At 41.0% G+C, this 25,724-nt stretch overlaps 1 protein-coding gene across 2 annotated transcripts in view; it reads right to left on the bottom strand.

Moving 5' to 3' along the window:
- Positions 1–65: 65 nt before the first annotated feature.
- The window catches only part of jak1 (Janus kinase 1), a 44,405-nt gene continuing 18,746 nt past the window's right edge, over positions 66–25,724 (bottom strand). For both annotated transcript variants that reach the window (XM_050055508.1, XM_050055507.1), the window contains 16 exons: positions 24,443–24,557; positions 23,214–23,412; positions 19,033–19,142; positions 15,237–15,392; positions 14,983–15,070; positions 14,763–14,890; positions 14,430–14,568; positions 9,303–9,454; positions 9,010–9,160; positions 8,090–8,178; positions 7,472–7,664; positions 6,332–6,456; positions 5,556–5,728; positions 4,457–4,574; positions 2,276–2,386; positions 66–1,745 (listed from right to left, as the gene is read on the bottom strand). In XM_050055508.1, the coding sequence (XP_049911465.1) occupies positions 1,626–1,745; positions 2,276–2,386; positions 4,457–4,574; positions 5,556–5,728; positions 6,332–6,456; positions 7,472–7,664; positions 8,090–8,178; positions 9,010–9,160; positions 9,303–9,454; positions 14,430–14,568; positions 14,763–14,890; positions 14,983–15,070; positions 15,237–15,392; positions 19,033–19,142; positions 23,214–23,412; positions 24,443–24,557 (2,167 nt within the window). In that variant the 3' untranslated portion in view covers positions 66–1,625. The remainder of the gene's footprint in view (positions 1,746–2,275; positions 2,387–4,456; positions 4,575–5,555; positions 5,729–6,331; positions 6,457–7,471; positions 7,665–8,089; positions 8,179–9,009; positions 9,161–9,302; positions 9,455–14,429; positions 14,569–14,762; positions 14,891–14,982; positions 15,071–15,236; positions 15,393–19,032; positions 19,143–23,213; positions 23,413–24,442; positions 24,558–25,724) is intronic.

The raw sequence follows: 25,724 nt of genomic DNA, 5'->3' as shown, positions 1-25,724 counted from the left end.
ATGCACATACAAAATAATGACTAAAAGAAAGAATATAATTTTAACAAACATAAAATGCCATGTGATAATTGGTGATTATTCTTTATCGTTTCAAATTTTGTGAACAATCTAAAGTATTTCCATATACAACCTGTAATAACATCAATTGGCTCTTCTTTTTTTTTTGCACTGTTATGTTTAGTATACAGACCTTTAATAAAGTATTTGTGAAAGGCTACAAAACCAGTCAAGGAGAGGAAAAGTGAAGTGATACTGCCCTCAAGTGTCTCTCACGGGTACTTCTCTTAATCTCTCACTCTTCACCTAACAAGTGCTGTGTGATCTCGTCAACTGGTCAGATGTACACAGTTCTCGATTAATTATTCAGTACTTTTAAGGAACTGAACTTGATTAGAGATTATATAGAACCATCTTAAACTATCCGAGGAACTTCACACAGTACAAAAGATGTGATTTCTGGGGATTTGAGCATGATGAAATTCCATGGAAGATGATCAGAGAGCCATAACTCGCAAAATAAAAAAATATGTAGATTTTCTGCATCTGTGCAGATGCAGCTCAAACATGCCTTCACGAAGAAGGTAGTCTCATTTGTGTCTGGTAACTTTGGGTGGGACAGGCATTTATTACACGTTTAAACAATGCAGGGTGACAGTAAATGTATCTGTAGATTATTTTTGATAAATTGCTCCATAAAATGTCTGAATATAGCGCAAAATGTCCATCACAGTTTACTAAAAACTAAAATATGACGCCTTTAAATCGCTTGTTTAGTCTGACCAGCTGTTTGAAACAAAACAAAAAAAGGAGCTATTAATGACTGCATCTGCACATCATGAACAGAAAATCTATCACACCTAACGCCACGGCTCTCTATCTAAACAAAATACAAGTTAGGCGATTTTCTCCCCAACAGGAGTCCATGAGACAAACAGCAGTGGCACAAATGCAAAAACCACATCTTCAGTATCTGTGTTAATGACTGCGTCCATGCTTCTGAGCAATTCTCAAATGATTCATCAGTGATCCACTTGGCGTCCTGCAAACAGGACTGCCACACACCCTGTTTAACTGTGTGAAACAGTTCCTTTCTCTGCTCGGTCTCCGTCTTTCAAGCGTCCATCAGCGAGGGCGACATCAGCCAGGAGTCCACATTATTATAAAGGCCTTCTGCGCACGTTATAAGAGCAGCGAGTCCACATGAGTTTGACATTTCTGACACTGCAGACATTTAAATCCCTTAGATACACTTGGAAGTCCTTTTGTAAGATTTAAGGTCACATTCAGCGTGGGCTTAGGCTACAAGATTCGATAATCTATGCTTGATACTCAAAGTAGGACTTAATAGGATTGTATAACAAATATGAGAAATAAAAATGTGAAAAATATGGCAGCGTAAGATGGCTGACAGGACTAAAAGTCTTCACGTTGTGGAAGGTTTATATGTGAGTGCGGAGGAGCGTGGCTTTGTGTGAAGCTCTGATCCTTCGGGACTGTCTCTTAGTACGATGAAGCTACACGAGCAGATGCTGATCTGGGGTCAGTTTTTGCTGTTTGCATCTGGTCCCGAGGTCTGCAAGCAAGAGTCAACGTCTCTCCCAGAGCCTCCAACGCTTTGAGGAGGTTTAATGGTCGTTCTGTGGCTGGAGCTGTTGCTGCATGTTGGTCAGCTCCTCCACCAGGCGCTTAAAGGTGATTCTCCTCTCGGGCAGGTTCTCCCAGCACTTTCGCATCAGCTCGTACACCTGTCGGACATCAGTTGTGTTAGACGATCAGTGGCAGAAATGTAAAAACCTGACTAAAAAATAAACTGCAGCAGCTTTTACTTTCTTTGCCAGTTGTAGGTGACATCAACATGTTATGTTAAACTGCTGCTGCTATGACCTTCCAATAGGTGGCACAGGATAGTGTGTGTTAGCTCTGTGAGGTGTCTTACATCTAATAATGTTTAAATTTTCAAAGTAGGGATCTCTGATACCCCTAACTTTTTTTTATTAACATGATTGTGGCTAATAATTGAGTCAGCAGCCTAACAAACACCTAATTTTATAATGACTTTAATGAAGAAATTCAGCCTCAAGTGTGGAAGATAAATGTACTCATATACTGTAAAACCACCGCTGTGGCTCCTGCCTGAGGCCAAACATGACTATTGTTGGTGTTTCTTTCCTTATGTTTTCTCTGCATATGTTTTGTAAATAAAGACATCAGAACACATTAAAAAAAGCCTGTATCTATGTCATTAGTGTGCTGTGTTGCTGATGGGGAGACTTACAGGCTCAGGACAGCTCTCAGGACGTGGCAACCTCCTCCCTTCTGCCAACACCTTCACCAATCGGATGATAGTCATCTGACCGTGAGTTCGGCCAATCATGCCGAGGAAGAGCTGTGTGGGTGAGGATGAGGACGGGTTACAGAAGAAAAAATTTTCAATACTGCTACTACTACTAATACTGGCTTGATTTTTATTCAGATGTGAAACATGTCAATGAGCTAAAGACAATACTACAACACAAACAAAGCCATTCAATGGTTGTACTCCAGATATAATATCTTTTACTTTTTAGCGTCTGTCTCCTTTTTAACATTCACCTGACCTGAGCAGACCTAATTGGTCCATCAGGATAACAGTGGCAGTTAAAAGCCGGATGTATCCGAAAGATCTTCCTGATAAACTGAGCTCTAAGTGTTGGCACAGACACAGCCCCTGTTGGGAGTCTGTGATCTGGCCTCTGGTCCTTGGCCAAAGACTGATACCATCTGCCACATACAAATGAATGTGTGTGGGTATGTGTTTGCTGAGGCGTAATCAGAATGCATTTCAGAGAGTATCAAATTGCACCCCCCCAATCAATGTTAATTTCCAGCACAACGGTGAACCACAAATGCAGTTAACAAGGATGCACTAACATTCCAAATCCGGGTTCAAAGGAGAGCATCAGCGCTTGTTCAAGTCGTGGCCAGACCAGATACTAGTTTTGTCAAGACTGTGAAGCAAATGTTGCATCATCTGTGGTGTTATTTTTGTAATATTTAGAAGCTGGATAGCAAAGTGATGCTGGGACGAGCGTACACTCTACTAATGGAAGTAAACTGCTGACACATGCTTTGTGCTGTCTCTCAAAGTCTTGCAAGAAATTTGCAGGTTTGACAAACTTTTAAACAGGTCCAGCCACGACACAGTACGTTACAAAAAATGTTATAGTGTAATATGTCATAAGTGAGTAGTCAATAGTCAATAGTGTGTGATCAAAAATGACAAAAAAAGTCATCAAATGTAAAAATAAAAATGGTCATAGTGATAAAAGTATGCCATTAAAAACCACAATAATCATAAAAATGTCATAAAGTCATAGTATAGTATGCCATAAAAATGTCATAGTGTAATATGTGATTTAAAAAAGGTCAAAAGTCATAATATAGTATATCATAAAAAAGTCACAGTATGTCATTACATGTCATTAAAAATGTCATAGTATTAATGGTGTGTCGTAAAAAAAATGCCATAAAGTCAGTTTGACAAGTCAGGAAAAAAAAGTTCGACAAACTTTTAAACTGGTATAGACACGCCATACCACGTTACAAATATGTCAGTGTAGTATATGTCGTACAAAAAGGTCCAAAAATCTGTCATACTATTAATAGTGTGTCATCAAAAACGACAAAAAAAACCATCATGTCATCAAATCATAGTATAGTATGTCATATTAAATTACCAAACTTCATAGTATTAATAGTATGTCATTAAAAAACACAAAAATCATAAAAATGTCTTAAAGTCATAGTATAGTATGTCATAATAATGACAAAAAAATGTCACAGTGTAATATGTGATTAAAAAAAAGTCAAAATAATGTCAGTACTAATGGTATATCATCAGAAATGGCATAAGATGTAAAAATGTCAAAGTCATAGAATAGTATGTTAAAAAAAAAAAAGGACAAAAAGTCATAGTTTATCATAAAAAAAAGTCACAGTATGTATGTCATTAACTGTCATTAACAATGTCATGGTATTATTGGTTATTTCGGAAAAAATGCCATAAAGTCAAAGTTTGGTGAGTCATAAAAACGGACAAAAAAAAAAAAAAAATCACAGTACAGTTTGTCATAAATAGTTTTAAAAAGGTCAATTAATCATATGCTGGCTCTCTAAATGGCAGTCAGTCATCAAACTTTGAAACTTTAAGCACCCCTGATCTAACATGTTTGTTTCAAATGTGTTAAAATGGTCAGTATTGTTGTTAAGTTTCCCCATATCTCCCCTGGTAGGTTTGGATGCAGAAGCAATTGTGTGGAAAGCTTCAATAAATTCAGTTCTTTATTTCTGCACTGGTACAGTGTGTGTGTGACATGTATTTAATGTGGAATCATCTTCCAGACTTCTAAAAATACACATAAATTAGAAGTATTTCTTGAAGGCCTGATAGATACTGAGGAGAGCGCTGCATACTGACCGTCATCGGGCTCTTGGTGGAGTCGCAGTAGGTGATAAGTTCGTACATCGTCACCCCAAAGGACCAAACGTCTGAGGCACGGTAGAACTTACAGTGAGTCAGACACTCTGGAGCGTACCTGGGAAATAAAAAACAGTGTAAGAGTATGAATACATTTTCACGCATTGTTACACTGCAGGTTTTTGGAAGGGCGTTCCCCATGTCTCTATCAGTATTAGCACTTTAATGTTGTTTGAATATACTGCTTTAATAATGTTTTTATACAGTATCAAAGAGAAAAAGTAACCACAACAAATTTCAGAGGCCCTCTTAGATTAAATTCTACAAAAGCAAAGTAATATTTGCAAAAAGACTGAGGATTAAACATAGCAGTGTGTAGTTTGGGTTTTATTTTCCGTCTTTTTGTGCAGACTTTTATTACCCAGCACATGCACAGAACGTATGGATGTGCATATTTGCTTCAAGAAATATTAGAAATGAAATCAATCAAGTGTCTTTGTCTTATTTCACTGACTGCTAATTTTATAAAGAACACTAAAAGTCTTACAGGAAACCAAAGAAAGACTATCCAGAACAACCAAGGGTCAGATCAACGAGGGTTATAATTTATTCTCAATATTTTACTGTATATTGTCATTATGATATAATCCCTTATAAGTATTCCATCTCTGTTAATATAGATCCAGTCCCTGGTAATTTAGCGACTACACTCCTGTCTGTCATCTCAATGCTAGCTGCTCTTTCAGGCTCAGATCCTTGACTACACACTCAAAGCTGACAGCAAAGTCAATTTACTGCTTAAAAGCATTTTAATTTAATACCTGCTGGATGAAAAGGACTTTTCAATGAAATCTCTTCACTCTTTGCTTGAACTGATCGCCATCTTACCACATTTCTCCCACACAATATCCCTCTCCTTCATTCACACACTGTGTGCAGTCGATTCCTTTCTGATCCGTCTTATTTCATTAAGTATCTGCTCTCCTTTTTATTCTCCTTCCTTTACAAAGTCTCTCTTTCAACAATAAGATCTCAGCTGCCGCAATCGAGTCTGAGAGAGAGTGAGAGCTTTTCTGACTTCCGTCTCCTCTCCACTCACCAGAAAACAGGGCTGTCGTTTTCGTCCTTGACCGTGTAATATCCCTCATTGTCCTTGATGGTCTTGGTGAGGCCGAAATCTCCGATCTTCACCGTCCTCTCGTTCTCCACCAGCACATTTCGGGCAGCCAGGTCCCTGTGGATGTAATTTCGGGATCCAAGATAGTCCATTCCCTAAAGAGAAAGAAAAAAAGGGCACACTGCTCAACAGGTTCAAGGTGATTGAAATGCAACCTGTGGATTTCTGTGATTGGAACATGCAGACAAAACTAAATCTGCTGGGAGAGGACCAGCCAATTACTGAAGGACACATTGAATTGAAACACTTGATGCAACGTCAGCCATGTTGTTTAAATGCTAGATATCTCTGTGGTATTTGTTGCATCACCGCAATGACACCCTCTCATCAGTAACTAGTTTTTAAATGAGCTGTGTGGCCAAATTTGCCAGAAAACAAAGAGTTAAGTCGTCTTTTTAAGGTGTTTTTGGCAAATAAGCAAAAAAATCTTTAACAGCTAACAACTATCAACAGCATAACTCACGAGGTTCAGGCTCCTGTTCCATTTTAACTTTTCACACACTACAGTTTTGGAACGCAGTTTACCACCAGTGTCTAAACAGGAAGTGTTAAAACATTTCAAAACAGTTGGTGTGCTGACGTTACCGTCTTAATTAAGTAAGTACTGGTGAGGTGATAAATGCTAATATAAGATGCGGAAGCGCCTGATGGCTCCAGCTGGTCTGAGGAAACGTCTCTGTGGAAAGAAACTGTGTTACCTTGCATATCTGGACAGAGTAGCTGAGCAGGGTGCTGAGGCTGGTCTTGCTCTTGTTTCTGGGTAGATACTCCTTCAGACTGCCCAGTGGAAGGTACTCCATGATCAGCTTAATGGCCTGACCACCTGTGAACAGATTTAAACGTAAACACAGTCAGAGGTACAAATTCTTAGCAGATATCGCACTTTATCATATAGAGAGATTTTGTGTGTGTGTGTGTGTGTGTGTGTGTGTGTGTGTGTGTGTGTGCTAACCCCAGTTTGCCCCTCCATGTGCATGTAATACCATTACATTCGTCACATAGTTTGGATCTCTGAAAAATCCAAGAGGCCTTTTAACAACACTTAGCACTATTTTCAGAATCCTCAAAGGATCTTTTATCATCTGAATGAAAAAAATATGAAAAATATTTCCAGTTTCCTAGATAGGAAACTTAGTGTTGCAACTTGGGAAACAGGTTAAAGAACTTTTCCTTTGTGCTGCCAGTGGAAGATTTTATTGTCCAGATGTTTCTAAGAGTCTTAAAGGATTCAGGAAATACCTTCATAACAGCGACAGTCTTGGTTTTTTAGAGATCAGCGGATAATTCAATTCAGAAAATTGGATGCTGAAGCCTTTGACTCTGATGTAATGGTAGTACATGAGAGGCTGGGGTTATATACATGCATGCTTGTTTGGGTCTGTGTGTACAACAAAACTCTTACCTGGAATTTGAGCATTTAACTTAAGTTACACATTAAGTGACACATGCTCTTAAAGGCCACACATCTGTATGTGAGCTGCTCTAGAGGGAACATTTGTAATTCGTATGACCAGTGAAGGAGGAAGTGAGCTACTAGTGTCTGCAATTAAAATCTAGTGGCACCAAAGATGTAACCTTCTTACAAAGACATTTATTAGCCATGCTCTTATTTTGAAAGCAGAAGCACCAAAGCTGAATTTCTGGTTTAATGTATACGTCTCTGCTACACCCGACCTCTGAATATGTAACCTACCAGTCAACTACATCTGTGGAAAACATCTTGATGTGTACAATGTTTGGGGACAAAGTGACAACAGCGCAGATCCAACAACACATGCAGGTTTCTGAATATATGTTTTTGAGGTGTTCATTTTTATGTATGCACTCTTCCATCTCACCTTCCTCTTGGCAGATGCCCTTGTATTTAACGATGTTTTCATGGTAGAGTGCCTTCAGGATGTCGATCTCACTCGAGAGGTTGTTGCTCTGCTCCTCCCGGTTCTCTGGCTTCAGGGATTTGACTGCCACCAGCTCACCTGTTTTATCTCCCCGAGGATCATAGCGGCACAGCTCCACCTTACCGAAGTGGCCCTGCGTAAGGAACATGTGACAAAGTCGAGTTATTCGGAAGAGCATGAATGACTTCTCATCTACTTCCTGTGTGGGATCAGTTGTTTCTTGTCATTGTCAAAGTCCTTCAGTTCTGTTCAGTTCTCTTGCTTATCTTTGGTGTCAAGATAAAATGGTCTTCTATGTGTTTTTTTAGGATCACCTGAATGATTATACTCCAGGTGGCATATTTGTTATAATAACAGTATGCTGAGAAAGAAAGAGCTCATACTCACTAAACTACTGGCAGGTTATTATAGATTTTATGCAAAATATTTACCAGTGCATGTAAACTAAATGGCCAAGTTGGGTTTATTTGTGCACTTGGAAACCATCAGTCTTATAAATGGTAACATCTGCTATACAGAGATTAACACAACTGTGTAAATAAAGCAGGGACAGTTTACCTCTCCCAGGTCTCTGATCTTCTTCAGGAATCTCTTTTCAAACATAGTTGGGTCCACCTCTGGCGTGGGCTGGGGTTTGATAGATGGGTCTAAGTGAAGGGGGAAAGAGAAACAAATACATTAAACATGGCAGATAAAACATGTCTTTTCTTCAACATGAGCACACTTGCGTCATAGGAAGTGTATTGTGGTTGACAGTGTCAACGTTTTCACTAGAATTTTCTGTGGTAATGTAACTGCTTGCCTGCTCTAGTTTCCACACAAACGGCTACTTTTACTGGTAAAATGCATTACTCAAGCGAGACTCATTCTGCGTCACCACTGTCACTAATTCTTAACTAGTTTACCTAACCATAACAGTGTTTTAAATCTAATGTTCAAGCCTTTTAAGGGTGAAAATTACAGCAGATTGGTATTCCAGTTAGGGTGACTTTATAGCTGTTTTGGGGTTTTAATATAAGAAGGTCATTGGGTAACTTAAATAAGCTTTAAGCTTTAGTGAGACTGACTGCACTGTCCACTTCTGGCCAGCAGGTGGAAGAAGAGAGTCGATTATGTTGCCATGGGGCCCAGCTGAGGGGCAGATCAGTGATAATGCACCCAGTGAACTTCCTCATGAACATCTGAGTTAAGTAAACAAGTCTCTCTCTCTTTGCACTGCGTACTGGGCCGCTGCTAGGTGAGAAACAAAACATGCAAAACATTCATCATATTCCAACTGTAGACAACTGCCTTGAATTTTTGAACCTGTTCCTGCTTTTAGCCTGTTGTGCAGGGTACACTTGATCCCGTTCAACTCCGACATGTATTTTAGGAACCAAATCGGGCTGACAAAATGGCAGATAAAACTTCATATCTGCCTCTTTATATGAAAATACCCAATGTATAATGTACAGTACACACATTCCCCCAATACATACTCTTCTCCTCTAGCATGTCTATGTCTCTGACGATGGCCCTGAAGAAAGGTCTCTTCTTGGGGTCGTAGTTCATGCAGTGGGTCATCAGCTCTGCCAGCTCTTTGCAGTCTGGGGTGGCCAGTTGGCACTCTGTTTCATAAAACCTCTCCTTCTGCTCAGCACAAACACATACATGATAATGCAGTGAGAAAATGAACAGGATAGCCATCAGATTTAAAATAAAAGATTAGTTTAGATGTATGGATGATTACATAGAGTCATTGTCAGATAAAGTTTTTGTGAGTGCCCTCTACCTCTGTGAGTTTCTTGTCTTTGAGAGGGACCTCTCCATCATAGCAGATCTCCCACAGCGTGGTACCGAACCCCCATTTGTCGGCTGCGATGCTCAGGGAGGACACACTCTTCACACACTCGGGACCAATCCACGGGATACGATGCACACACTCTGCAGAGGCAAACAGAGTCAGCTTTAGCATCAGTGGATCAATTAAGCACATATTTGTTACAGTCCCAAAATTCCGTAAAAACAAAAGTTGACTATTGGAGATGTGTGAAATCAAGAACATGGGAATTCTGAACTGAAATGTTTGACAGCGGTAAAGATGAGTGATGATACCCTCAAAGGATAACCTTGCAATTTAAGATGTGATCATGGGAATGTTTCCTCCAATATTACCATGAGAGAAATACTGACTTCACTTTTGAACAAAGGTACAAACATGTAATCACTGACCTTATTACACAAAAGCGTTCAACAGGCACACCTGTATTTATATTTGTGCACAACAGTTTCTCTAACGTATATAAGAATATTAAGACAGGTAGCTTTCGCGATACTGTCTTCTGACAGGTTTTTTTCTCTCTTTGGTGGTGGGTTGTCTTTGCTATTGCTTTGTTGTAATTTGCTCCACACAATAAAGCGATCCATTGTCCTACTCATGGCTTCTCCTTTTAATTGTTATCATCCCTCACACTGGCTGCCAATCAGGGTTTTTGATGTGTCACACACTTAAAATTCCTGCATGCAAACAATGAGAAATAGGTTCCCAGTGAGAGGTTGTTTTTTTTTTAATTAAATTAAAATAAATTACATTGTTTTAGCTAGATTTTGCCTCTTCATTAGAAAATGGGCGCACACAACATACTGATAGAGTCAATTAAAAATACATTCCACCAGTGCACCATGGCACACTATTATGACCACAACAGCCCTGACATTATCAGGCTGTAACAATTTTATTTCTATCTAAGTTTTGGGGTCCATGTCCTACCAATGTTCTACAACAACTGAAGTGCCATTTTTTTCATCCATGTTTGCATTTTATTTTTTTTTAGTGCTGTCATTCTTTTTCTACATGTCGCAATTATGTTGAGTAAAATTTCTCTTCATGGTATCTACTTCCTGTCTGTCTACCCTGGATGCCTCCTTACCTCTTGTCCATATCATGGGTCTACTGATAGAGCACAATGTACAGTATGTTGTGCAGATTGTTAAGTCCTTTAAGGAAAATTTGGAATTTTGTGATTATTTCACTCCAAATATCACAGGTCAATCAACAGGACATTGTTAAAGAAGTTCTGTTATTTAAAGACATGAAACTAGATGTGTTATTTTTGAGAGCTGATGTATCAGAATCAGCATAATTGGTCAAGTATGTGCACACTACACATACAAGAAATGTGACTCTCTGGCTTAAAAGTTGCTCTTAATGTTCCCATACACTGAATTATTGTGTACATACAAGTACTGTAGGTGAAATATAGGTGTCCAGGTGTAAGTATAAATACACACAATAAGCCACAACATACAATGTCTACACAAGAGTAAAGTTTTCTGTAGACTGTAAATAAAAACAAATTGTGCAAATTAATAAATGTTGTATGCATAAAGTACTAAATCACTTTATATACATGAAAACAAGGTGAGTATGTGCAGTATATACATGTATGTTTACAGTAGTATGTAAAGATTTATACATGCAAACATGTTGAAGCAGAGTATGTGTTTTAAACTGTAAATATATATAGTTCTTACACAATGTGTGTGTATATAGTTTATAATTTGTTTGTTTCAGTGTTATGTATTTATTGACACTATATGATCAGTATGGTCACTTTCACCAAATGCTAACAAGATCTGTCATGCAAAAACACTATCTAAAAGTAATAGTTATGGCGAGACCTCGTGGATCTGAGCCAACATACTCTCACCATGCTCCAGATACCAGGAACTAACAGTGAAAAACAGTGCACCTCTGACAGGCTGACTGGGCGGCCGGCCGGCTTAAAATGTTGACTGACTGCATCCACTGAATCTAAAAGCCTTGGCTGAAATATATTACTCTGACTGGAAGACATGCTAACTGATTGGCTGATGTCCACTTCTCGCTTTTTGGCTCCACAAATCCATAACATCAGGTAAGGGGCGTATATTAGTAAGTGCATGCAGCTCAGACTGGAACTCTGGGGGACTGACTGGAGGGAAAGAGGAGGAGGAGGAGGAGGAGGAGGAGTGAAGAAGGGACCAAGTAGTGAAGGGGCTGAATGGAGCAAAAGGGGAAGATGGAGACAGAAATGGGAGCTGGGAAGGAGATAAGTGACTGAGGACAAAAGAAAGAGAAAAAAGTAAGAAAGTGATGAACAGATTTGAGGGTAAAGTGATCAGAGATTGCTGGGAAGCAAGGAAGAGCGCTCCCAGTGGGTTTCTCAGCACTTTACCCACTATGCGTTCAATCAAATCTATATACAAGGACATCGATGTGTAACTGGAAGACTGATTGTTCTGAAAAGTGATGGAGGCAGAACAAGAAATGTAAAGAGTTCTGGGAACAAAGAGGGAGGGAGGAGCATTCCCAGGGGCGTGCTGCGATGGACATTTGCAGAGAGACATTTCCAGTCTGTTCCGTGGTTTGCAGATCCATCTGTGCAGCCACACCGCGTTATACCACACATCTTCTAGCTCTAATAGACAAACAGAAACATGAGGTGGCCATTTGAGGGGAACTGTGCAATCTGAGAAATGTCCTTATTATTGTGCCGTCTTCCCTGAACCCAGATCTGGCATTTACAAAACAAATCAGTCTGAGAGGGAAATGTGCCTGATGCAATGTGTATTGATTATGTGACAAATCTGAATCCCACTGCTGTCATCCTCCGCTTGTTTAAAAATGTGTCCTTTTGTTTGTGCTGTCCTTCTTTAGTTTCCTTTTCCCTTTTCTCTGTATTTTGTGGGAGGAAATTAGTACAGAGTATGACAAAACAAGACAACTAGAATTACCACCTCGTGATTGTATGCCTCCACCAACCAGTCACTCCATGTCTGTCCAGTATCATATAATATATGCAGTGATGAATTTAAAGGAGGGAAAAGAACGGTATTGCGTGTATTGTTTTGGCGAAATGGAAGAGATATCGCTTTCACAAGGATGGGATAAACGGATGGACTGACAACCCAAAAACAAAATGGCCCCCGCCACGTTTGTTGCTGGTGTGGAGACATAAAAATCTAACTCAGACAGGGCAGCACAGCACTGGTGCCGGAATAGGGGGGACATATTGATCTGTTCTGTGCGACATCTATTGCATGTCTGTCCATCCTGGAAGAGGGATCCCTCCTCAGTTCTCTTCCTGAGGATTCTACCATTTTTTTCCCTGTTAAAGGGTTTTTTGGGGGAGTTTTTCCAAAGGACAGAGGGATGTTGTATGCTGTAAAGCCCTGTGATTTGTGATATTGGGCTTTATAAATAAAATTAAATAAATTGAATGAATCAAGATTTTTAGTCCCCCTACACAAGAAGAGACCACAGGCTCTACTATCATGAACCAAGCAGCATGGCCAGAGCACAGACAGGTGGGCCCTGCAAAGTGCGTCTGGAGCATGTCACACACTTGGTTTTTCCATGGTCAGGCTGCTGTGGCGCGTCTTTTGTGTACTTGGACACCAGTGGGAACAGAAAGAACGTATTATTATTGGTAGGTACATTAATCACAGGGCTTTCTCCATTATGACGCACTGACTGTTTAGGAACCCTGCAGAGTTTTCCTCAGAGTAAACTTATTGTTGTTCTGGCGAGAAATTATTTTTATTATTTTAGTTTTGAATCCGAACAATCTCTATCACATCATGTTGCTCATCACAATCTCACATGCACTTGTATTTTAAATAAAAATGGTGAGCTCTAGGCAATATTTTGGCTAAGATGACGTGCAGCCGTTACTCTGCTTAACCGATGTTTAGGATGGAGACACTGGGGGAAAGACTGACAGGAACCTACAGTCTTGAGAGAATTATAAGCAGAGAGAGATGTTTTAAGAGATTCGCAATTTTTCATGGAGCTGTGTGAACTGTTTTAAATGCACACTCTGATGTGGAGAAGAAACTGTGGAGAATCATTCATCAGAACGACATGTTTGATGCGCACAAAAGCACAAAGGGTCTTTGGTTATTCTACAACAGTCTGAAGCTGGTTGCATGAAATGTAAGCAGCAGATCTACCGTTTGTACACAACATCACTCCAGTTAGAGCCTGCAGATGGAGCAGATACCTGCTGCCTGCATATGGCTAAAAGGAGAGTCGCCAGTGTAGCCTTCAGTATATAGTACTACGGTGCATCAGAGAACACTGAGTGTTGATATCTACATGTTGAAAAGAACCTTTCCGAGCACCTGCAAGCTATTATAGCTGTAGCGACTACTATCAGTGAAAAAAGCCGCTAAGAGGTTAAGTAGACATGTAACTGTGACTCACTGAAAGAAATCCATGCTGAATCCACCGAAGCCTTTTAAGTTGATTCATTCGACAAACAACTGAGATTACTGAAGCAAAACGAGATGAAATGTTATGTCTTGTGATTACATGCCACGCCAGTGAGTGAACAGGTAAAAGAATGTGAAACCACACCCACACCTGTGCCAATTACTACCAAAAGTGAAAGAGACCAAAATAATGTGTGCAGCCTAAACAAATAATAAACAACAAGGGTTTAATACACATTCTGGCTCCTACAATAGCAGTAACTACCAGAAAGAGCCCAAACTCAGTTAGAGCACCTCATGACATGACATCATGAAATGTTACCTACATTTTTTGGCTTTTTTTTTTTAACTTTTTGTGTCTTTGAAGTGCTAGTTCATAACCAAAATATATATTAGAAATTAATCTAACCACTCTGTTATAATTTTAGTTAAACTTTATTACATGTAGTTGTAGTATTCTGTTCTCACTTTGGTTTCACTGTCATTTACAGCTGACTGGGACAGAAAGTGGAAGCTATTGAGACATTTTCCATGGTAGCTATTTTGTAACCATTTAGGTTTCACTTTTGGTAACCCAGAGACAGACAGAGACAGGCACACAAAGGAAAAAACAGACAGAGAAAGAGTGTGAGAAAGAGGGAGTATATGTGTACTTTGTACTCACCCTCTCTGGTGAGCACTGTGATTGGTATTCCCGGGTCGCTGAGCTTGATGAAGGGCCCTCCTTCATCAGTGCCCAATCCGTCTCTGGCCAGCAGGATGTTTTTAGCACACACAAAGCCATGGACCAGCTTTTTGTCCTCCTACAAACACACACACACAAAATGCAACAAATCTATTAGTCCAACAATGAGAAATAAAAATAAAGACAAAGATATAAAGACTGTGTTGACAAAATTAGTCTAACATGGTGCAGGTAATCCCATAGATGCTTACAGCCCTAACATTCTTATCATTCCTATAGTTTGTGTGTGTTTGGTGTGTTTTCCTGTCTCACCAAGTAGCTGAGAGCTGAGGCCAGCTGCTTGGCCACCTGGAACTTCCATGGTGTGCTCAGTGGGCTCTGCTGTCTCCTCATAAATAAATCCAGTGGTCCTAGCTGAACAAACTCCTCAACCATGATGTCTGTTCCACACAAACACAGAGACAAAGGCGTTAGAAACAGCCCCACACGTTCATACACATGTACACACACAGTTCTATTAACATGCACTTACTCTCCTGGTGGCGGACACACACTCCATACAGCAGCACTATGTGCTTATGGGAAACTTGTCGCATCATGCTGGCTGTTTCGAAGAAGGCCTGTCATCAGGAAGACAAAGATGACTCAATGCTCACCACATTACAGGAACTGGTATGGTCTGGTTAGATTTTCACACAGCTTGTTGCTAATAAATATTAGCTTTCGGTATGTTTAGATGTTACAGAGTGGATATAGTCCTCATGAGGATCTGTGAGTGTGCCTTACCAGGGAGATGTCCCTGTGTCCAGAACCCAGCACCTTCAGGACCACCTTGACCTCCTGGAAGGATGAGTACCCTGCATCCTCCTCCGCCTCCTCACTCTTCACCCTCAGTGTGCCTGAGTAGATGTTGGTTTTTGTGCCTCGGCCAAGGTGCTCCTCCTGGTTAACCCAACAGAGAAAGACAGTACTTTAATCCAGAATTCAAACTATGGTTACACAAACAGAGCCTCTGAGACTTTTATTACATGTATTTTCAGTCCAGAGAAAGAGCCTTGGTTAATGTTTCTTTATTCCATGTGTGCTGGAGGAAAAGTAACCTCCACTTGTGAATGCTTATTTGAAATGAGGAGACAAGTGCTTAAAGGTAGACAGAAATAAGTTCAACTGTGTGCTCTGCAAGGAATATATGTAAAATTTGTAATATGATTTATAGAAATATATACTACAGAAGATACACAAGTTCACAGAGTCAAGATATTGTCTGCATAAGGCTGATGAGGGTTTTTAAATTGCATTAAAAAAAAGATTAAATCAGTTGTAAAGGGCGTAAGGTAGGGCTGGGCGATAAATCGATGTTATCGATTAATTCGAATTTGTAGTTTAGGCCGATTTGTTTTAATGAAAATCAAGTTTCTATTTAAAATCCGCCACCACCGCGACTCCCGTAGTTCAGAGTGGGCTGACACTCCCCCTCCCCCGCGCGCGCGCTTGATACACAAACAACATAAACAACATGGCAGCGAGCGGGGAAGAACTCGTTCTCAAGAAAGTGAACGAGTTCTTCAGCGCTTTCGTGTGCACACCTGTGTCTGTGTGCTCACCTGTGTGTGTGTGTGTGTGTGTGTGTGTGTGTGTGTGTGCGTGCGTGCGCGCGCGCGCATCAGGGCCAAACTCCGCCGTGCGCGACACAGAAAGCAGAGGAGGATTTTAGACGCGCACCGTGTAGGGACAGAAATGACATGCCGTTGTGTAAATAAGATAAATAAGTGTTACCAACGCCAAGCTGGCAGACCCCCGAACCGTAGTAAAGGGACCTCTGAAGACCATTAGCTCTTTTAGCTTGTGTTAGCTCATTGTGGCAACAACACATCAACAACGGGACTTCGTCTGCGTTAAAGAACGGCACTTTATTTTCAGCACTGCAGGGATGATGCACAGCCTCTCTCATCAGTGTCTGACTTTCACATAGAGGGAAATAACTCAAAAACAGCATGCAGAACTGCGTAGGCTCCTTCACTGTGGCTGCTCGATGTAAACAACATAGAACATGCCTCACTTTCTTCCTGGGGCGCATCAGTCTGCAGTCGCCATGTATATTGCAAAAGATATGGTGCCCATATATAGGCTGAAAGTTTTGGACCCCAGGTATGTGCTACCAAGCCACAAATAATTTTTTTTAACTAGGAGGGGGAAAAAATCTATTTAAATCGTTTATCGTTAAGAGTTACAGCCCTAGCGTAAGGTCAACTGGATTACTGCGAATATGAATGGGGGGGGGGGCATACTGTACCATTTCAAAAAAACAAACACCTTGATAACAAATGCAGAGGTCTGTGATAGTATAATTTTAGTTATTTGTGTGTAGACTCAATGGTGCTTTATTTTGAGGCTGTACTTTGTGGTGGTCATGTAGAAGACCACATTGTACTTAAGGTGATTCTATTTCTATTTTATGACAGAGCATTGTTGAATACTTGATTCTAACTGGTCAATAATGGCATTCTGTGGTCTCTTATTCCGAATAGCTGACTGCTGCTATGATAAACAAGCTGTAGCTCTGAAGGGATGAAAAAAGAAGGTTTAGGTTCAACAACACTATTAGGGCTGCCCACTAATAGTCAACCAAACATTAGTCGACAGAAAGGTCATTGGTCAGCAAGATTTCATTGGTCGTTTTATTGTCAAAATAAATCAAAACCTATATGACTGGACCATGTGGGAATTTAATTTGAAGGGACAGACAGAGGAAGTGGCCACGCTCAGCAGTCAGACAGGAGTCATGTTACAAACCAATCACAGCCGACAGATGTATTTCCCTTTTTCTGTAAATATTCAGTCTCAGACGCAACTTGCCGCCACACTCTTGAAAGCTGGCACAGAAAAGGCACACGAGTAGCAACCAACGCCCGACCTCAAGATGCGGCATGTGTACGGCCTCTAATTTCCAGGGCTGGTACCTGCGGTTATCACACAGGCTAGTTAATAACATGTCGGGCAGGAAATCCAAAGTGTGGGATCATTTTGAGAAGGTGAAGGATGAACCCAAGGTGATAGCTACACTCATCTTCATTGGTCGACTACAAACATGACGTATCATCTGTAACATGTAAGTAGCTACATGCTACAAACATGACGTATCATCTGTAACATGTAAGTAGCTACATGCCCATTAGCCACTTAGCACAATCATTACTGCTTTGCTGACAGCGTCATTAACAGGCAGTTCGCTCAGTGTGTGACGTTCACTTGTAGATAAAATATAGGCCTATATTAATGAAGTGCGGTTTTGTATTTCTCTGTAATGTAGCACAGTGTTAACAATGTTACTGATACTATTCTTTCTCACACCTTGAACTCAAACCATTGTGTTGCCCCGCCCAAAATACGTAACAATAATTAAATTAAAGCTGCAGTAAGTAGAAAGCCTGAACACGGTTGATTTTTGAGTCTCATCTGAGTTAGGTTTCGTTCGTCTCCACCCTGAGCCCCTCCTACCAGATGAGCATGCGAGTATTTTATCCTACTTGGTTCTATTTCTTCCTCTCTGGGAGCCTCGGCTCTCCCTCACCACGCAGCAGCCCGCCCCATCCCTCCCCATCCCTCCCTCGCGGCCCCGCACATATACCCCCGAGGCTCTGCTCTCCCTCTCCGCGCAGCAGCCTGCCCCATCCCTCCCTCGCGGCCCCGTACATACCCCCGAGGCTCGGCTCTCCCTCTCCGCGGAGAGCCCTCGGCTCCGCTCCCACGGCCGACCCTCGCGCCCTCCGGCCGGGCCCGGCCCCACCTCACCCTTCCCCTCCCTCCGGGGCTCCGGGGAACCGAGTTCTGTCTTCCTTTTTTTGGGTTGTTTAGCCGTGTAGGCAGTTGTAGCCAATGCTGGAATAGCTATTTTACCTGGTGCACTGTTTGCCATTGCCGCTTGCTCTCCCCTTCTGCCGGTGGCACGGGAACGCGCATATGCAGTACAATAGCCAACAGGAACGCAGTGGTCTGAGCTGACCTTTCATTGGTTAATGCACATCGGCACGATACTGATTCTTTAGAGGCTGAACACAGAGCCATGGTGAGGTGCATTTTTTGATTGAAGCATGTGTGTATATTGGAAAAAAAAAAAAAAAAAAAAAAGTCTAATGGCCAGTCAAAAAGGGAAGTAGATCATCGTACGCTGGTGCAATTCTCCATCTGTTTGCAATTTTTTTTCAATATCAAATTTAAACAAATGTACATGGTATGATAAGCGTCCATTTTCATTTCACGGCATACCTTGAAACCAGTCTACTGCTCTGACCCTATTTGTGTCAAAAGTGGGATTGTGCATACCAAGCCGTGCATTATCGCAGGGTTTATTTTGCAAAATAATGACCCACTCACTGCACATTAGCCCACTTATTATCACCATCATTTACATATACAACATGCAGATCACTGGAAGCTCTAACTGAATCGTAAGAAAATGTAATACATTGTGTGGACTTATTTTTTCATTATTTATTTGCATCTTTACATGTCCATACATCCTATAACACAACTGTATTACTATAACAACATAGGAGACAGACATAAATATAAGAAGGTGTACCTGTTCAATCTCCTCCTTAAGAATGCGATGGAAGCTGAGCTGACTGTCCTGCATAGGTGTTGGAGGGGTCGGCGCTCTGTCTTTAGTGACCACCAGCAGGTTAGAAATCTCTGCAACACAAACACAAACACACACACAGGATTTCTGTATAAAGTTGTGCATACTTTTTCACAAGTTTTCCAAAGTTTGAAAAGTGTTTTTTTCTTCTTTGTCAAAATCAAGCCGCAGAAAATTGACAATTGTTTTTTCCCCTCACAGAAAATGTGATGCCTGCTTGTTTTGTTGTGAAGGTCATGCTATTGTAACACTGTCAGGAGATGACTGATTGAAAAACTCACACAACAATGCACTTTGGAAACAATAAAAGCAGGTGTGATGTTCACCGCGAGGTAAACTTGGGTTGAAGTGTCACGGCACCCACGGATGCTGCAAATGTATAGAGGCTTCTATACATACTGGTGTGCTCAGCGTTGAAGGCAAAACTGTGTTTACATGTGGTAAAATAAGCTCTCAACAATTACGTCAATGTGGCAATGATGTGAGCAGCTATTCAGGTTGGGTTGCCATACTGATTCAGTCTATTTTTTGTATATACAGAGCTGTGTGTGGGAGGATGAAGTGAAAATGTGTCTCTGTGACTGTCGCCGTACTATATGTGCGTGTGTGTCTGCATGTGTGTGTCTGTGGGCGTCTAATGCTATGACAAAAACCAGCGCACTGTGGTTTAAGGGGGAAAAGTATCTGCACTCCATCAGCATCACCCTACATTCACTGTCAAAGAGTGTTAAGAGCATTGTTGTGTAACATGCAATCCGGGTTTTTATGCAGAACTTGAATACAACATGCACTCACGAATTACTCTGCATAAAGTCCTTAAGCCCTTCACTTAATCCAGGCCTTACCTTTATTATTTACATCAACACTAAGGCAGCATGGTCTCATTCAGACTTGCTTATGTTTAAAACCCAAACTCTAGCGACAGCTATACACCCCTGCTCAAGCTCAAGCCACACAGTCCTTTCATTCATTATCAGTTAAAACAACAAAAGTAAATTGTGTGCATCATATTCTTGGGATGTTGGGACACCAGTGTGTTGTTGTCAAAACAAGGACGTTGTATAATGCATCATTAATATTTTAACAGGGACAACAACGCAGCACTCCAGTCTTTTATCTTCCTCTAAGGCAGATAAAGCTAAAACCCCCAACCCCAAACAGTCGTGCCTTATGATAATAATCAACACTGCACAATCCCAACAAACATAAACAGCACGAAACATCCATGCTTGCACACACACGCATACATGGCTCCACCTTTCCCTGAGCGAAGTAAACACAAGAGTGCTAGCTTGGCGCCGGAAACCCACATTTACAACTCTCTTCCTCCTTGACACCATTTCACAAAGACACACAGACACACACATTGTTCATGCCAGATTCAGTTACCTTCAGTTAGCAGAAACACAAACACATGCACACACACACACGCACACTTTTTGTGAAGGGCAACTACGCTCTAAATCCTGTACGCAGGCAATGCTTTGCTTCACTGACCTCTAGGGTTTGACAGGTTCAAGTCTGCTGCACTTCTGAGCCCACCCAATATCAAAGTAAGGTGTGGTCTGTTGTACGTGCTAGCACACCAAACAGTGATGCAGCATTGCATAAAATAGTGCTTAAAGAACTGTTGTTCTGCACAAGGTGTGGACTTGGGATGCAGAAACTGGTAGATGCAAGAGCAAGCAGGATTTTCAGTCTACAGTAGCATTTATGTGTGAACACTGCAGGCTGTTCAAAGCATTTTTTCTTAAGCATGTGTTGTTGCTTCTTGTGATGAGGAGCATGGAATCAATGTATCAATTAATCTTAACCACAACCAGGAAAATGGTTTTCTGAATATGCTCTTTTTACAGCCATCATAATAGATTGCTTTTTTCATTTATAATAAATAAAGGGTGCACATGCTGCAGGGGGGTAGAAAACATGTCACCACACTGTCATGATAGCTTTTATAAGGACATTTCAGTATTAATTAATGAAGAAACTTGCTGTAAACCAGTAGTCTTTTACCTCTTTAACCTCTCCTTGAGGTTGAAGAAGGTGCCTGACCTATGGCAGACCTCCTGCATCGTCCCAGTACCTAAGAAAGGACGTCCCAGCACTCTGAATGACTACAGGCCGGTGGCGCTAACGTCACATGTCATGAAGACATTTGAGAGGCTTGTTCTCCAGCACCTGAGGCCACTGCTCTCTGCCTTCCTGGACCCCCTGCAGTTTGCTTACCAGCAGCACACTGGTGTGGAGGATACCATCATCTTCCTCACTCACAAGGCCCTGTCTCACTTGGAGAGCGCTGGAAGCACTGTGAGAGTGATGTTCTTTGACTTCTCCAGTGCCTTCAACAGCATTCAACCCAGCCTCCTGAGAGACAAGCTGCTGGATATGCAACTTCACCCAGACATCACTGCCTGGACTTTGGATTACCTCACAGGCCGGCCGCAGTACGTCAGGGTGGATGGCTGCGTATCTGAGGTGGTGTCCAGTAACACTGGGGTGCCCCAAGAAACTGTTCTGGCACCATTCTTTTTCACCCTCTACACCTCTGATTTCCGGTTCTATTCTGGTTCCTGCCACCTCCAAAAGTTTTCCGACAACTCCTCTATAGTCGGATGCATCAGCAATGATGATGAGGAGGAGTACAGAGGACTGATTGAGAGCTTTGTCGTGTGGAGCAACCGAAACCACCTTCAACTCAACATCAGTAAGACTAAGGAGATGGTGGTGGACTACCGGAGGAACCGGAGGCAACCTGCTCCAGTCACCATCCAGGGCGAGGAGGTGGAGATGGTGGACTCGTACAAGTACCTTGGGGTCCACAACAACAATAAACTGGACTGGACTCATAACACAGATGCCCTCTATAGGAAAGGACAGAGCAGGATGTTCTTCCTGAGGAGACTCAGATCGTTTGGCGTCTATAGTGGGCTCCTCAAGACCTTCTACCAGTCTATGTTTGCCAGTGCACTCTTCTTTGCTGTAGTGTGCTGGTGGGGTGGAGTTAAGACTGGTGAGGTCAACAGGCTCAACAAGCTTGTGAGGAAAGCACGTACTGTGGTGGGACTGGACCTGGACAGTCTGGAGACAGTGGCTGAGAGGAGGGTGAAGGACAAAATCTGTGCAATGCTGGACAATCCTTATCACCCTCTGCACGACGAGCTGTGGCTGATGGGCAGCTCATTCAGCCAGCGGATTATCCCACCCAAGAGCAGAACTGAACGATTCAGACACTCTTTTGTGCCCATCGCCATCAGACTGTACAACAGCGGTTTGGCTTAAGCAACATCCAGCTCTGAACTGACTTACTTTGACTAACTTTATGTCATTCAACACTTTGTCTGCCATTTTTGTAGTCACTTTATTCATCTGTTGTAGCAATTTTATTGATGTAGCAATTTTATTTTATCTTTTATTTATCTACTATTATCTTTAATTTTTAATTTTTTTTCTTCTCTTTAATCTTATTCTATTTAATGTCCTTTGATTTTGTCTTGTGCTGCTGTGATACTTGAATTTCCCCCCTGGGGAATCAATAAAGTATATCTTATCTCATCTTATCTTAAAATTACTCAAGATTGAATTTGTGTGTAGCACCCACATTTCCTGTTTTTTTTTTCCTATGAGTCTACTGTAACATAGGCATATATTAAATTCCTGCTGCTATTCATCATAGGCTCAACCACAAGTGCTTAAAATAGCTTTCATTTATATATATATATATGTATATACATATATATATATATATATATATATGTATATATGCATATAAATATATAAAGGTCATAAAAATACTTTTCTGCTTGGATTCACAATGGTCTTTCACTATTTTCTCTATTGTTAGATTAATATTATTTGGTGTAACTGCTGTAGGGGAATACAAAAAAACAAACCGAACAGGAATGCATATTGTACATTTTAGAGTCAGCCATTTTGTATTTAGTTATTTGAAGTTCCTTAAAAGCAAGGGTTACTTGAAAATGTAGGTCTAAGTTGAGTCATTTCAACATTTGTGAATTTGTAGTACTGTGTGCTTCCCCTCTTATTTTGGTATTGTGTGTTGGGTGCATTTGCCTTTGAGTTGATCACCATGTCACGTTCTAGGCCTGTGACAGTATTAAGCCTACCTCTAGGCTGTGGAGGGCAGCAGCGCAGCAGCTGGAACTGGAGGTTGTCGGTGCGGAGGTTTTGGCCCTCCAGGTGCTCCAGCAGCTCAGCAAGATTGGGACGAAGAGTCTCAGTGCCGTAAAGGCGGAACCCATCTGAGCCCACCTCAATCTGGAAGTTCTTATACTGACGCACAGGGCGAGACTCCCTCAGGTCGATCTGGATGCAGAAAGAGAGAGTTTTTAATTGGTCAAGAAGGTTTAACTTCAACTTCAACCATATGTTTGTCCCTGGAGGGCAAATGGTAATACAGGAAGTAAAGGGCAAGAGTGAACAGTAGACACTGGAATACTGCCATTGACATGCAAAAAATGTACTTTGCAAACTGAATGATGGTTTATATAGTTCTATTTAAGTTCCACGGACACATGTAAACACCACAGAGATGTGTCACTACTGTAAGCCATTAACATTTACTTAGTCCTCATATGAACTGTGACTGTAAACAGTGGTTAAGATAACCCACTGGGTCAGCTCTGAATGTCTGAATGAATGGGTGTGTGTGTGTGTGTGTGTGTGTGTGTGTGTGTGTGTGTTTGTGTCTGTGTTCCCTCCCATATTGACTCATAAGGCTGAGGTACACTGAAGTGACCTGTTTTAATCTAAGCATCCTGTAATATAATATAAAATGAACTGAAAATATTTGTTTTAGTGATTCTGTGTGTCTACGTGTGTCATTCACTCGGGTTAATGAAGAACCTACACAACATGACATGACCTGACACTATGTTTTTCTCTAAGACATTTTAATGCAGAGAGGCCTGCAGATATTCAGTTGACACACGACTAAGATGGGAGTAGTCTTGATTCCGGTTGTGGTTTACAAAACAGGACCGACACTACAAGTTTTTGATTGCAACAAAAAAATGGATCTTATGAAATGTGATTACAACAGAACTAGGAAGAGTTTTTTCTTCTTTAGTTTCTCAACAGCCACACCACCTTGTCAAGTTTGGTTTTTCTCTGAAATAATATTTTAGTTCAATTTCATTAATTTTTGGCTAAAGAAACACGTATCCTTCTAACACATGTAACAACTATAATTTACTAATTATTATCCACTATGAGTCCAACAAGTATGGGGTAGCTGTAAAACAATTCATGGGGCTTATTTGTCGACTCCTGATTTCACTGCAGGATATAAATAAAATACAGCTTCCCAACATCTAATGAATTAAGGCGACACTACCTCGGTGCAGACCACCGTGATGATGATGTACTGGTAGTCAGTGCAGCTCCAGCGCAGGATGTAGGTGCCCTCCTCGTTGCCCTCCTGACGCAGCTTGTGGATGGCATACTCTGTGCTGGAGAGGGGAAAACACAGAAAATGGAGAGGTTCAATCAAAAGTAGACCAAAAGTTGTAAGTTAGAGAAAAGACCTAAATACAAGAAATGCATTCAATGCAAGAATTAATGTTATATTTGTAGTTTTATTTTCTTTCATGGTGTTTGTGGTCCGTTGTGAGCTGTACATTGGTGACCAAACCAGTTTCCCTTCTACAGATGAATAAAGTTATCTGTTTACCTGCTATTGCTTCATTTTGTGTGACTAAAATCTTCTGAAAATGAATACTATAGAAATATAGAACAACCAAACTGCCCTAATTAGCCACGAGCAGCAACAAAATCTAAATTTGGATAAACTTCAAATTGCAAAAATGGAAAGGTTGATAAACAAGATGAGCCTTTCTTACAAAACCTTAATTTAGACTGACTTTAAAAAGCAGTGGATTATCTCTCAAGCAGTGATCCAGGGGTCAAGCGACCCACGGGTTAGGCGGTTCGAGTAAGCTTGTTTGAAAATATAGCAGGTTTCGGGTGGGCAGGTCATTGCGTGGCAAAGCAACATTCTGAGACACACTGTGCAATAGTCCACCTTCCACCTTCTCTTTAACTCTCTCTGTCTCTGTACGTCCCTCGGTCTCTGTCTCTTTCAAGCACACACAGCAAGCAGCTTTATCATCAGCGCTTCTGCAGTCAGAGTTACATTTTTTTTTTTTTTAACCATGAAAATATGTTGAAGTCGGATGTATTTAAATCCCTCTGCTTATTGTGTCCGGTAAAAATATTTCCCTTTGAGAATATGTAGGCCTAATACTGTGTCCTAACAGCAATCAAACAGGCGTCTCTGAGTTGTTAAATATACACATATATTACATAACGAAAAGAAACCACTGTACCTATCAGCTGTGCGCTCATGTAAACAAACCAGGTGGGATATGTATCAGTTGTTTGCTCAAGATCATGCTTCAGAGGTAATCAGTTAAAAGATGCATGAGGACTTGCTATCTTACTACATCTGTACTTTTTCAACAGAAAACACACATTTTATATTGTGATATTTACTGAAAATGACATATAATATAGCCAGCGGGAAATAATTTCAGCTCCCATTTGCCTGTTCGCAGGTGAGATTCAGTTAATTGATTACTATGTTTGTGGATCAGGCAGGGCGGATTGGCTCTTATAAT

The sequence above is a fragment of the Epinephelus moara genome, chromosome 10 (genome assembly GCF_006386435.1).
Source record: "Epinephelus moara isolate mb chromosome 10, YSFRI_EMoa_1.0, whole genome shotgun sequence".
NCBI classification, from domain to species: Eukaryota; Metazoa; Chordata; class Actinopteri; order Perciformes; family Serranidae; genus Epinephelus; species Epinephelus moara.
Note: the sequence above shows the minus strand (reverse complement) of the source record. Positions and strands in the feature narration are given on the sequence as shown.